The sequence below is a fragment of the Oryctolagus cuniculus genome, chromosome 6, assembly GCF_964237555.1.
Source record: "Oryctolagus cuniculus chromosome 6, mOryCun1.1, whole genome shotgun sequence".
NCBI lineage: Eukaryota > Metazoa > Chordata > Mammalia > Lagomorpha > Leporidae > Oryctolagus > Oryctolagus cuniculus.
The window spans coordinates 124,282,361-124,294,799 of record NC_091437.1 but is presented as its reverse complement, the minus strand read 5'-3'; the positions used below and the strand labels follow the sequence as shown (position 1 = coordinate 124,294,799).

General features: G+C 39.4%; 1 protein-coding gene across 2 annotated transcripts in view; it reads left to right on the top strand.

The window, feature by feature from the left end:
• The window catches only part of STK3 (serine/threonine kinase 3), a 322,864-nt gene that overhangs the window by 58,155 nt on the left and 252,270 nt on the right, over nt 1–12,439 (top strand). The window contains exons 1-3 of one of the 2 annotated variants that reach the window (XM_070075346.1): nt 911–930; nt 1,172–1,300; nt 10,211–10,325. In XM_070075346.1, the coding sequence (XP_069931447.1) occupies nt 1,284–1,300; nt 10,211–10,325 (132 nt within the window). In that variant the 5' untranslated portion in view covers nt 911–930; nt 1,172–1,283. Of the gene's footprint in view, nt 1–910; nt 931–1,171; nt 1,301–10,210; nt 10,326–12,439 lie in introns of those variants that run through there. The other variant, XM_008255787.4, reaches the window with a different exon arrangement.

The window sequence follows — 12,439 nt, the reverse complement described above, 5'->3', positions numbered from 1 at the left end:
GTCTAGTCTCTGTTTCCTCATATTGTAATGATGATAATAGTATTTTTCCTCACCATTGGGATGGTTGAATTTGATAATGCATATAAAATACCTAGTGTAGTTCCTGGTTTATAATAAGAACCCAATAAGTAGCAGTATTCTGGTTCACGCTAAAGCACAAATTACTTCCTTGTTTTTGCTTTTAAGACATATGAATATTTGGCCATTGCCACGGCTCACTAGGCTAATCCTCCGACTGTGGCCTCAGCACTCTAGGTTTTAGTTCGGGTTGGGGTGCCAGATTCTGTCCTGGTTGCTCCTCTTCCAGTCCAGCTCTCTGCTGTGGCCCGGGAAGGCAGTGGAGGATGGCCCAAGTGCTTGGGCCTGCACCCGCATGGGAGACCAGTAAGAAGCACCTGGCTCCTGGCTTCGGATCGGTGCAGGGCGCCGGCCATAGCAGCCATTTGAGGGGTGAACCAATGGAAGGAAGACCTTTCTCTGTGTGTCTCTCTCTCATTGTCTAACTCTGCCTGTCAAAAAAAATGACATATGAATATTTAATTGGCAAAGTTCCAAGAATTGTAGCAGATACTGTTTTTGGGCCAGCAGCCGTTAGATCCTCTCTCTCCCTCATTTGTGAGTGTGTGGTCTTTCTCTTGAGAAGATCCTAAAAGGAACATTTGAGGAGACCTTGCATTTATAATTCAGAGAGAACCAGAGAGCTGAAAATTCCTTGCTTCTCTAACTTTGGTGTTATGCTGTCACCAGCTGAGGGTTTCAGCAGGCCTTCAGTACTCTGAAAAGGGTAGGACTTTGATATTCTGGGGATTATTTTGCTTGAAATCAGCCTTTTCTCCCAAATTGCAACTTTGGCTATTTTTAATCTACATTTCATTCTTTTAATTCTCATTTGTATCTTCTTAACGCTGCATTTGTTTGAGTTGACAAACCGTAAGTCTGTTTCTTTCATTCATCAGAGAAATAGTAACTTACTGTACATTATCTTGATTATTTTAAGTCTTATAAGCTATAATTCATTAACTTTTCTTATTGTTATTTACTTACTTTGACATTTTACCATTTAAATATTGTTTTAAAAAAGAAAAGACCTCACACAGAAACTCATGGTAGACTTTTTATAAATTAGTTTTAAAGTTCAATAGGAAAAAAATAATATCTTGATTTCTTTTAGGTCTTATGGAAGTGTATTTAAAGCAATACATAAGGAATCTGGACAAGTTGTTGCAATTAAACAAGTACCTGTGGAGTCAGATCTTCAGGAAATAATTAAAGAAATTTCCATAATGCAGCAATGTGACAGGTATGGGGAGATTTTATTTCCTTGTTTACTTGCAAATATAAAATAAAATGTATTTTTTGTTATCTGTTTAATTTTCTGAGTTCCCATTGGAAGTAAGACTAATCCTTTAAAAAAAGGTAAGGTTATCTTTGTAGTGTAGTCTTTCGGACTTACAGCTTTTTGCTTATAAAGTAAACATGATTTTATAACATAAAGGAACATATGAAAGAAATACTTAAGTAGTTTTCCTGTTCTCAGGACCATTTATGGGTGAAAATGATTTTTTGATGATAAGAGTGGGTAATTTATTTTCTGTTACATAACATTTTTTTTTAAACTTTATTATATTTATTTGAAAGGCAGAGTTACAGAGAGGCAGAGAGAGAAAGAGAGAGAAAGAGAGAGAAAGAAAGGTCTTTCATCCTCTGGTTCACTCCCCAGATGTCTGCAATGGCCGGAGCTATGCCGATCTGAAGCCAGGAGCCAGGAGCTTCTTCTGGGTCTCCCATGAGGGTGCAGGGGCCCAAGGACTTGAGCCATCTTCTGCTTTCCCAGACCTTAGCAGAGAGCTGGATCGGAAGTGGAGCAGCCGGGACTCGAACCTGCACCCATATGGGATGCTGGCACTGCAGACGGGGACTTTAACCCACTGTGCTACAGCACCGGCCCCAACATAACAATTTTTACTAATTAAAAGTCATGTTTTATATAAAATCTAATTCATTCATCTAACATTTACTGAGCACTCCCAGTTGGTGACGTATTGTGTAAGGACCTAGGAATATCAAAACATGTAAACGATTGTTTTTCTTCTTGAGGAGCTGGTGATATAACAGGGAAGATAGATGCATAGGCCAACAGCTGTGATATAGTGCGGTCACCATACTGATGCAGTGACGATGGATAAGAGGCGGGGCATGTTCCTCAGCTACTGGACTCAGGAAGTCTGGAATGCTGAGGGAGAAATGGAGGATTAAGAGAGTAAAGAAAATTATAGATAGAAAGGTGAAAAACAGCTGCAGAAGTTAGTTTTTCATTACTGTACAAGATACCTGAGGCAGGCTGACATTATAATAGAAAGAAGTGTGTTTAACTCACTTTGGAAAGGCTGAACGTCCCAGTCTGAGCAGCCCCTTCCATTTGGCTTTTGGTGAGGACCTCATGTGGATGCAGCACAACAGCAGAAGTATGGAAGCAAACAGTCACAGAAGACAAGCAGCCAGTGAAATTGGGCTCCCACAGTCCCTTTTGGGGCGCAGCCCCAATGAACTAAGGTCCTCTGACTGCACTTCACCTCTTCAAGATATGTCACATCCTAGTGCCACACCAAGGACCAAGCATTCAGCACATGAACCACTGAGAGGTGAACCACAGCAAACCAAAACATAGCCACTGATGTGTGCTGTTCTGACAAGGCTAAAGATGAGTGGGGAGTCTGAGGCTGAGACTGGTATGACTGATGTTGGGTAGTAAATGGAGCTGATAATGTAGCATCATATACTCAATGTTAAATAACCTGGTCTTTCTGAGAGATGCAGAGTGTATCAGTTAGGATTACGTTTAGCCTGTAACTAGTGACTAAATAATTTCTTTTTCTCCCCTAACAAAAGGTCTGAAGGGGGCAGGGAATGTGGTGCAGCAGGTTAAGCTGATGCCTGGGATGTCTGGATTCCACATCAGAGTGCCAGTTGGAGTCCTGGCTTCTATGCTTCTGATTCAGCTTCCTGCTGATGTGTCCTGGGAAGCAGAGGATGATGGTTTAAGTGCTTGGGACCCTGCTACCCATGTGGGAGATCCACATGGAGTTCTTGGCTTTATCATGGCTCAGGCCTGGCTGTTGTGGATATTTGGGGAGTGAAACAGTAGGTGGACCTTTTTCTCTTTATCACTCTCTCTCTCTCTGCCTTTCAAGTAGATGAAAAAAAAAAAAACATTTCTTAAAAAATCTGGTGATAGGGATGGTCCAGCAGCAGCAACAAAGTAACATCTGTGCTTCAGGCTTCTTTTCTTGTTGTCTGATTCTTTGCATATGACCTTTGTCTCATGTTTATTATCTCATGGCTACAAAAGGGCTGCTGGCAGCCTCAGACTATGTCTGTATTCCAAGCAGGAAGAAACTGGAAGGTTCATACCCGGAAATGCTCAGTTTATGTCTTGCTTGTCAGAATTATATCAGGTGATTACTCAAGGAAGCCTGTACACACTGTCACCCTTAATCACATTGGACCCTATTAGTAAGAGAACCGGCTCCCATAAGGTGTGCAGGCATCATAAATGATAGCTTAACCCATCATGCCGCAATGTTGGCCCTTCCTTCTATCAACAACAAATTGAGAATCATGTTTATTCCTTTTGTGGATGCTTTCTGATGACACTAGGTCTTACAGACTTGCCTACTGAAATATTTGCACTATCTTTATCTTTCACTCTTTGAGAGGAGAATCATATTTTTATTTCTCAGCACCCATTACAGTGCCTAGTGCTTATGTTTTTGGTTGAATGAATGAGCAGATACTGTATGTATGAGGAGTATTGGGAAGAGCTTTATAGGTTGAGGGAACCCTAGGGAAATCCTTATTCTAGTTACATTAAACTTTTAAAGGGAGTGGGAAGTAAAGAATGCAAGGGGGAGGTATGAATGTTTGGTGCAGTGATTAAAATGCTGCTTGAGGGGCCTGGAGTTGTGGCATAGCAGGTTAAGCTGCTGCCTACACTGCCAGCAACCCAGATAGGCGCTGGTTCGAGTCCCAGCTGCTCCACTTCTGATGCAGCTCCATGCGAATGTGCCTGAGAAAGCAGTAGAGGATGGCCCAAGTCCTTTGGTCTCTACACTAACATGGGACATCTGGAAGAAGCTCCTGGCTCTTGGCTTTGGCATGACCAACTCTGAAAATTGTGACCATCTGGGAAGTGAACCAGTGGATGGAAGATCTCTTCCTGTGTCTCCTTGCCCCACTCTGTAACTCTGTGTTTCAAAAAATATAATAATAATAATAATAATAAATGCTGCTTGTGATGCCTGTATCCCATATTACAGTGCCTGGGTTGCAGTCGAGGATCTGCTGTCCATTCCAGATTCCTGCTAACGTGCACTCTGGGGGGCAGCAGGTGATGGCTCAAGTAGTTAGGTTCCTTGCCACCTACTTGGGGGACCTGGGTAGAGTTCCTAAGTCTGGCCTTTGGCCTGGCTCTGCCTCCGCTGAATCAGGCGTTTGGGGACTGAAAAAAAATGATGAGGTATTGCTCTCTTTATCTCCCTCTTTCTCTGATCTCTGCCTTTCAAATAAAACTTTTTAAAAAACAAATGAGCTGTTGCATATCAAAATGTCATATTTGAAAGTCATGAAACATTTAAAAGAAGACTATAAGAGGTAGAAAATGTGAATAGAATTCTAGAGCTTTTGTACTGCTTTATAGTAGAATGCCTTACACATTTAGTGGTACTTCTGAAATATTTATTGACTAAATGGTAAAGAAATATCAGTAAAAATAGTCCCTGCCGTTAGATAAAATATGAAATTCATATTGTAAGTATGAAAGTGTGAAGGATCAAAAAAATTAGTTGGTTAAAAGATCCTAAATGCCAAAACATAGGATGAGTCAAAAATAAAGTAGGAAGTGATAGGAGAAAGCATTCTGTTTTAGCTAGTGACTACTAATATTAATATAGGATGTGTTAGTGAGAAATTGGCATTAAAATGATTTAGAAGATAACAGTATAAATCAATATAGTCCCACAGAAGACATATATTGAGATTTTTGTTTGAGAAAATGATTTAAGTATTTTGGGCAGATTATCTTGCTTCTACACTCTACAAAAAGACTACAGGGAATGTTTAATTTTTTTTTGTCCATTTTAGTGGATATTAAATATGCACTGAATATTGTATTTTGGCATAAGTATTTGAGAGCTCATCTTTTTTATTGTTGAATCTTTACTGTCTAATCCAGTGCCTGGTACAGAGTAGGCATTTAATAAATATTTGTTGAGGGACCAATGCTGTGGTGCAGTGGGTTAAGGCTCTGGCCCGAAGCGCCAGCATTCCATATGGGCGCCAGTTCAAGACCTGGCTGCTCCACTTCTGCTCCAGCTCTCTGCTATGGTCTGGGAAAGCAGTGGAAGATGACACAAGTCCTTGGGCCCCTACACTGGCCTAGGAGACTGGGAAGAAGCTCCTGGCTCCTGATTTCAGATCAGCTCAGCTCCGGTTGTTGTGGCCAACTGGAGAGTGAACCACTTGGATGGAAGACCTCTCTCTCTCCCTGCCTCTCTTCTCTGACTTTCAAATAAATTAATTAAAAAATAAGTATTTGTTGAGTGGATAAATCATAGAATGTTAATGTTAGGCTAGACCTTTGTAAGTCAGCTAGTTCATTGTTTTTCAAACTGAATTCTTCCAAAGAGGTACTTTAGGAGTCTTTTTCAAACAATGAAGAGTCGAACAGAATGAGAAACCTCATCGTTGCTTTTATCTTTGTATGTCTTGTGGCTCATTCTAAAATATTGTTTGAAGGAAAAGCCTCTGGTACTAAAATACATTTAAAAGCGATTCTATAGGTTCAGAAAATGAGACCTGGAACTTTTACATGAGTTACTCAAGAGCTTGCAGCTAGTTAATGACTGAGATGCAGTAGGGGCCCATATTTACTGACCTCAGTCCCAGAGTTGAAGAAACCAGTGTCTATAAATAAAAGATTGCAGCATTTCCAAGGGAAAGCATTTATGGGATGGAGGTGAGAAGTGGTCAGCAATACCTGTGAATACTGTGTGCCAACCAGCGTGGGTACAAGGGAGCCCTGACTGACACAATCCATCCCTTCCTGGTGCTTATACACCAGAGAAAGAGTTCCTCATGTCTTAACGAGAGAAATATGTTGTTACGCGTTAGTGCACACAATTACTCATTTATTTATTCATTAAATACACATGGAGTACCTAAACCTGAAAGTAGCCTTCATGTATTGCTCACATGTGTAACAATGAATGAGTCTCAAGGTTTAGAGGGACATACAGTTAGATGGATGTGACAGATGAATGGGCCATCCCGTTTCAGTAAAGTCTGATAAAAGTTGTGATGTGATAGCATGGGGAACTATGCATGCTGGAAGAGATATCTAGTCCCCTCACCTTGGGGAATCAGGAAAGCTTTCCTGGGAGGATACACCTAAGATGAGTCTTGAAGGATGGCTTGAATTTGCTGGGTAAAGAGGAGAGGCTAACCATGTGGGGACAGAGCATTTCTACTTGGTCTGCTTGGTGTCATGGAGCCTTCCCTGGCTTCTACGAGAACAGCCACTGTCTTGTCTGTTCTGTTTGCTCATATTGCGAGGTGAGATTCCATTGAACACTGGTTCTGAAGCCAAACAAAAAAAAGTTTGAATATCACTATAATGAGGAATTAATGATGAATCTTGGCAATTTGTATCAGCTCATGTATATGAGGATTCACTTTTAAAATATACCTTTAGCAAAGTGTTGTTTTCAATTCAGATGAAATTCAAGTTAATATTTAAAGCATTTAAGCTGTAAAAAAAAAACATTTGACTTTCTTTCTTGCAATTTTCTTTCAATTAATTATCCTCTGTAGCCTAGACTATTTGGACTTAAGTAGCAACAAGAAACAAATTGCTAAGTGAGAACAATTCAGTTCTCATAGAATATTCACGTTGCTTTTGTAAAAACACTATTTACTTGTATATTGCCCCTGTTAATTTGAAGAGCATGAAGAAGATTATAGTAGGATATTGATGAAAATTATTTAATGAAAATAACCAATTCTATATGGTTTGGGCACCAAACCAAATAGCTATGACTTAGAAAACTCTACCGCGTGGTGGGACAAGGAAGACACAGTGAACTTACACAATGCACCAGCAAGGAAGGGTAAACCATGAGGGCTTGATAATTTTCTCCTGTGCATCTCCTCTCCATTTCATTCTGTCCCATTAGTTACTCCTCTCCCCCTGGTTAGCACCACCAACTCACTGAAACAACATGTCATCTTCCACCAGCCCCTTCTTGTCAACTTGGCTTCTTATTTCATGCCTAATGACCACACTAGAACAGGTGAGACAGGACAAAACAGGTTTAGCATAGGCTGGTTTGAGTAATTTTAGTGGGCGCTGGAGCATAGGGGCTTTCCCTAGTTGTCTGAGGCCCGGCCCTGGGGAGATTAGGGCAGGGGAATTGTGATCTTGGAATATAACCAGGGAGGAGGCTAGGCATGGGGACTCTGGGCTGCTTGATTTGTGTATGAAAGTCATTCTCAAGGGCAATTCCTTTGCTAACTAGCAATTAGCTAACCTGAGAGGGACTCTAGTTTCAGCAGGGTCTTAGATATAAAAACATCAGAAATACAGACAATAAAAAGATGTGCTTAATACAATCACTTGTATGCAAGATTAAAGTAACTTCTTAACTCATCTCCAGGTCCATAATTGCTTCCCTGTATTGGTTCTTATTGAACAGCCAGAGAAACCTTTAAAGTATAAATTGGATCATACTGTTTTGCCTACAGTTCTTTTTTCTGTTTTTCTCTTGCATATCAAATAAAGGTCAGTCTCCTTACCTTGTTTTTGAGGCCTGTCATGATCAGGTGTGTGCCTGTATCTACAACTAAATTATGTTCTACTTTATTTGAGACACACTGATCTCCATGGTTGTTGTTTTCTAAGGACCTTTGTGTGAGTAGTCTTGGTGCTTGGATGCTCAGGCTGGCTAACTTCTAGTCTGCCTTTGCCCCTTAGCTTAAATTACTCCTCTGGGGAGCTATTCTCAAGCTCTTCAAATCCTGTGTTTGGGGATTTTTATGGAGACTTCATTGCATAGATGTGATTGAAGCATGGACAACCATTCTGAAATATCACTGGACAAAAAGGGTATGACATAATGCTGGTAGGCTCAGCAGTGAAAGCCAGCAAGTCCTGTCTGGCCTCTGTGTGCAGCATGGCCTTCTCTTGGTTATGGAACAGGACTCCTGAGGTAGGGCGTTCTTATCTCTTATCAGACAAGGTAGGTCAGAGAAATTCCTAGCTCCAAGGCAAAAAGGTGGGGGAAGGCATTTCTATGACATGGTTGGGAACGAGAAATTCGAGTTTCTATGGCCTGCCTTGTGGAGGGAGTTATGAACCAGGAACTGTAGATAAAACCAACATATATAAATAAATAAATACATATATATCAGTGTATATGGCAAGATAAAATATACATTATCCATGTGCTTTTCAGGGAATGTAATCCTGAACTCATTATTACTTAACACCTTTCAAAATTTTGAATGAGAAAATTAATATTTAAAGAGGATTTTTTGAAGGATATTCAGTTTGTCCTCTAAAGGGAAGCTTAACTGTGGGTATATGTCAGCCCCTGCACCCGTATGGGAGACCAGGAAGAAGCACCTGGCTTCTGACTTCGGATCGGCACGGCTATGGCTGTTGTGGCCATTTGGGGAGTGAACCAATGGAAGGAAGACCTTTCTCTCTGTCCTCCCTCTCACTGTCTGTAACTCCACCTGTCAAATAAATAAATAAAATCTTTAAAAAAAGACATTTTATATATCAACATATGTAGTATATCCTTTATAAAATTTTTATTAAACATTTTTATTTATTTATTTGAGCGGTAAAGTTACAGACAGAGACAGAGAGAGAGAGAGGCAGAGAGAAATGTCTTCCACCCACTGGTTCACTCTACAAATGGCTGCAATGGCTGAGGCTGGGCCAGTCCAAAACCAGGAGCCAGGAGCCTCCTCTGGATCTCCCACACGGGTACAGGGACCCAAGCACTGGGGTCATCTTCCACTGCTTTCCCAGGCTATAAGCAGAGAGCTGGATCAGAGGAGGAACAAATGGGACTTGAACCAGCACCTAAATGGGATGCCTAACCTACTACGCCACAGCACCATTTCCTACCCCCCTTTTATAAATAATAGTGAGTTGGCCGGCGCTGCGGCTCACTAGGTTAATCCTCCTCCTGCAGCGCCGGCACCCTGGGTTCTAGTCCCAGTCGGGGCGCTGGATTCTGTCCCGGTTGCTCTTCTTCCAGCCCAGCTCTCTGCTGCGGTCTGGGAAGGCAGTGGAGGATGGCCCAAGTGCTTGGGCCCTGCACTTGCATGGGAGACCAGGAGGAAGCACCTGGCTCCTGGCTTCGGATTGGCGCAGTGCGCCAGCTGTAGCAGCCATTTAGGGGGTGAACCAACAGAAGGAAGACTTTTCTCTCTGTCTCTCTCACTGTCTAACTCTGCCTGTGAAAAAAAAATAATAAAAAAAATTAAAAAAATAGTGAGTTATTTTCTCCTCTGACTTCTTGAAAGCATCTTGGCTATAAACAGTTTATTTTGCTATGTAAGATATAAAACTTAGTTCAGAAATACTTCAAATTGTGTGCTCACTTCGGCAGCACATATACAGAAATACTTCAAATTGTTAGTAATTTTAATTATCTCAATTAAGCAAAAAACATTATAATTAATTTTTTTGAGAATTTTCAAAGGGCCAAATGAAAGAAGATTAAAAAACTCTTTTGGGCCTCTTTGAAAAATAATATATTTTAAAGTTGATTGTTGATATTTGACTGAATACAAACTCTTTCATAAGATTTATATTTAAAATGCTTTAGTTAAAGGAAAATATTTTCATTTGTTCCTTATGTTAAATAAGAAGTCTGCCAAAGTAAAGTCTTTTTTTTTTTAAGAATCGCTCAGAACATTTAGGCCTCCTATGGTTTGTAATCCTGTTAAATTTTATCCATGCATTAAAGCCTAATTGTACACAGTTGGTAAAGTTAGATAAATTCAATGTACAATAGAAGTTTACTCATTAAATATACCTTTTAGAGCATTATGAATTGCTGAAAATACTTAGTATTGTGATTAAGAGAAAAAGTTTCTTCGGGAATTAACTAAATTTAATAGTTTGTGTATTTCTCTTTAGCCCGTATGTTGTGAAGTACTATGGCAGTTACTTTAAGAACACAGATCTCTGGATTGTTATGGAGTACTGCGGCGCTGGCTCTGTCTCAGACATAATTAGATTACGAAACAAGACAGTAAGTATTTTACAATTGTTTTGCTGATATTATTTCTAAAGATTCATCTTTTAGAATCTGACAAGGTAACATTTTTTTTTATGAAAGAAGATATAAGTGGGAAGAAAGTTTGGAACAGCATACAGGGGTCTGGTGAGAGGTGTATTAATCACCCACAGATCTTTTCATGGGATACTTACGAATGGGATGATTGTTAAATTTATTTATTTTTTATTTATTTTTATTTTTGACAGGTCTGAAAAGCTACTATTCATTTGGAATCAGTGTGTGTGTTGATTATTAGTGAGGGTTCACTAAATTATGGCTAGTAGAAGGTGTTTGTTACGGTGGTTAAAATGCCAGTTGCGATACCTGCATCCCATAAAAGAGTGTGTGGGTTTAAATTCTGCCTCTGCTCCTGATTCCAGCTTCCCATTCTAGCTTCCTGCTAATGTACATCCTGGGAAGCCGCAGGTAATAACTCAAGTACTTGGGTCCCTGCCATCTGCATGGGAGACCCGGGTTGAGTCCCAGCCTCTTGGCTTTGACCGGGCCCAGCCAGGTTTTTAGGACGTGAACAAGTGAATGGAAAAAGCTGCCCGTCTTTGTCTCTGTCTCTCTGCCTTTCAAATAAGTAAATAGAACTTACATTGAAAATTATGGCTATACATTTATTTGAAGTTCATAATATATTGTATTTCCTTATCTTAATTTTTCTATAATTTATGGCTGGCAAATAGTTGAAGAAGTTGTGTTTTTTAAACTTTTAAAAATAATTGAAAAGGCTTTTTTTTTTTTTTTTTAAAGATTGTTTACTTATTTGAAAGAGTTACAGAGAGAGAGAGAGAGATTGTCCATCTGCTGGTTCATTCCCTAGATGGCTGCAATAGTTGGGAGTGGGCTATGCTGGAGCAGGGAGCTACAAGCTTCTTCCAGGTCTCCCACATGGGTGCAGAGGCTCAAGCACTTGCGCCATCTTCACTGCTTTTCCCAGGCCATTAGCAGGGAACCCGATCAAAAGTGCAGTGGCCGAGACTTGAACTGATGCCCATATGGGATGCCAACATCACAGGCAGCAGCCTTACTGGCTATACCACCATGCTGGCCCCGAAAAGAATGTTTTATATTTAGTTTCCCAAATACTGTCTGGATCTGTGAAAGTGATAGAACTAAGTCGTTTATATTTATTTTTTACTTTTGTGAATTCACCTTAGTGAAATGTATTACTTAATAGAAGCTTTTTATGGTTATATTTTAAACCTCAGAAGAGCTATTAACAAAATTATTTACTTTAGTCTAGCAATGTATCTTGTTTATTTAGACAATTTTTAAAGACCAAAGTGATCTTTTTGCATTTGAATGACTATAAAGAATAATAATCAGTGAAATGATTTTAAATTTTGTACAACAGTAATTCAGTGATTATATGACATTATTATATGTTGTCAGACATGTTTCAGTAAAATACATCAGAAAAAATACTTTACTTGAGTCAATTTGTGGTTAACCAGAATCATTTTAAATTTTGATTGGGGAAGTATGTTGTAAGTTTATCCTACTAATTTTTTTTCCTTTTAGAGAAAATAAAGTAAATAGGATTTCTTAAAAGGAAGTGAAACAGAAGTTAAAATAATCCCTGTTTTGACAGAATGGATTAAGTGATCTGTGACATTCTAATTATATATTTTAGAATTTCTGTGGTGCTTAACTAGCGTTTATGTAAATCAGATGACTCCTGAGTGGCAGAACAGTCCTTTAATTGAAAATAATTTTACTTCAATCAGAGAAGTGTTTTAAAATTTTCTCAGGGCTAAATTTAGTACATTTAGTTTTTAAAGTTATCTATTAGGAATATGAAATCAAAGTATGTAAAATGGAAAATTTTAAACATCTCTATTTTGTTGGTTTAAAGTGCCAGTGTTACCATTCTGATTAGCTAGAAAGCATTTGATCCAGGTTTCTTGTCAGTGATTACAAACTCTGAAGATACACCGGAGTTCTTAAAGATAGGTACGGATGGGATCATGGTACTAAGAAACGAATCTTCTTTACCAGTTACCAAAGGAAGGATCTTACCCTTTCATAGTCTTTATTAGAAGACCAAACTACTGGGAATGTTGGGGAGTCACACATTT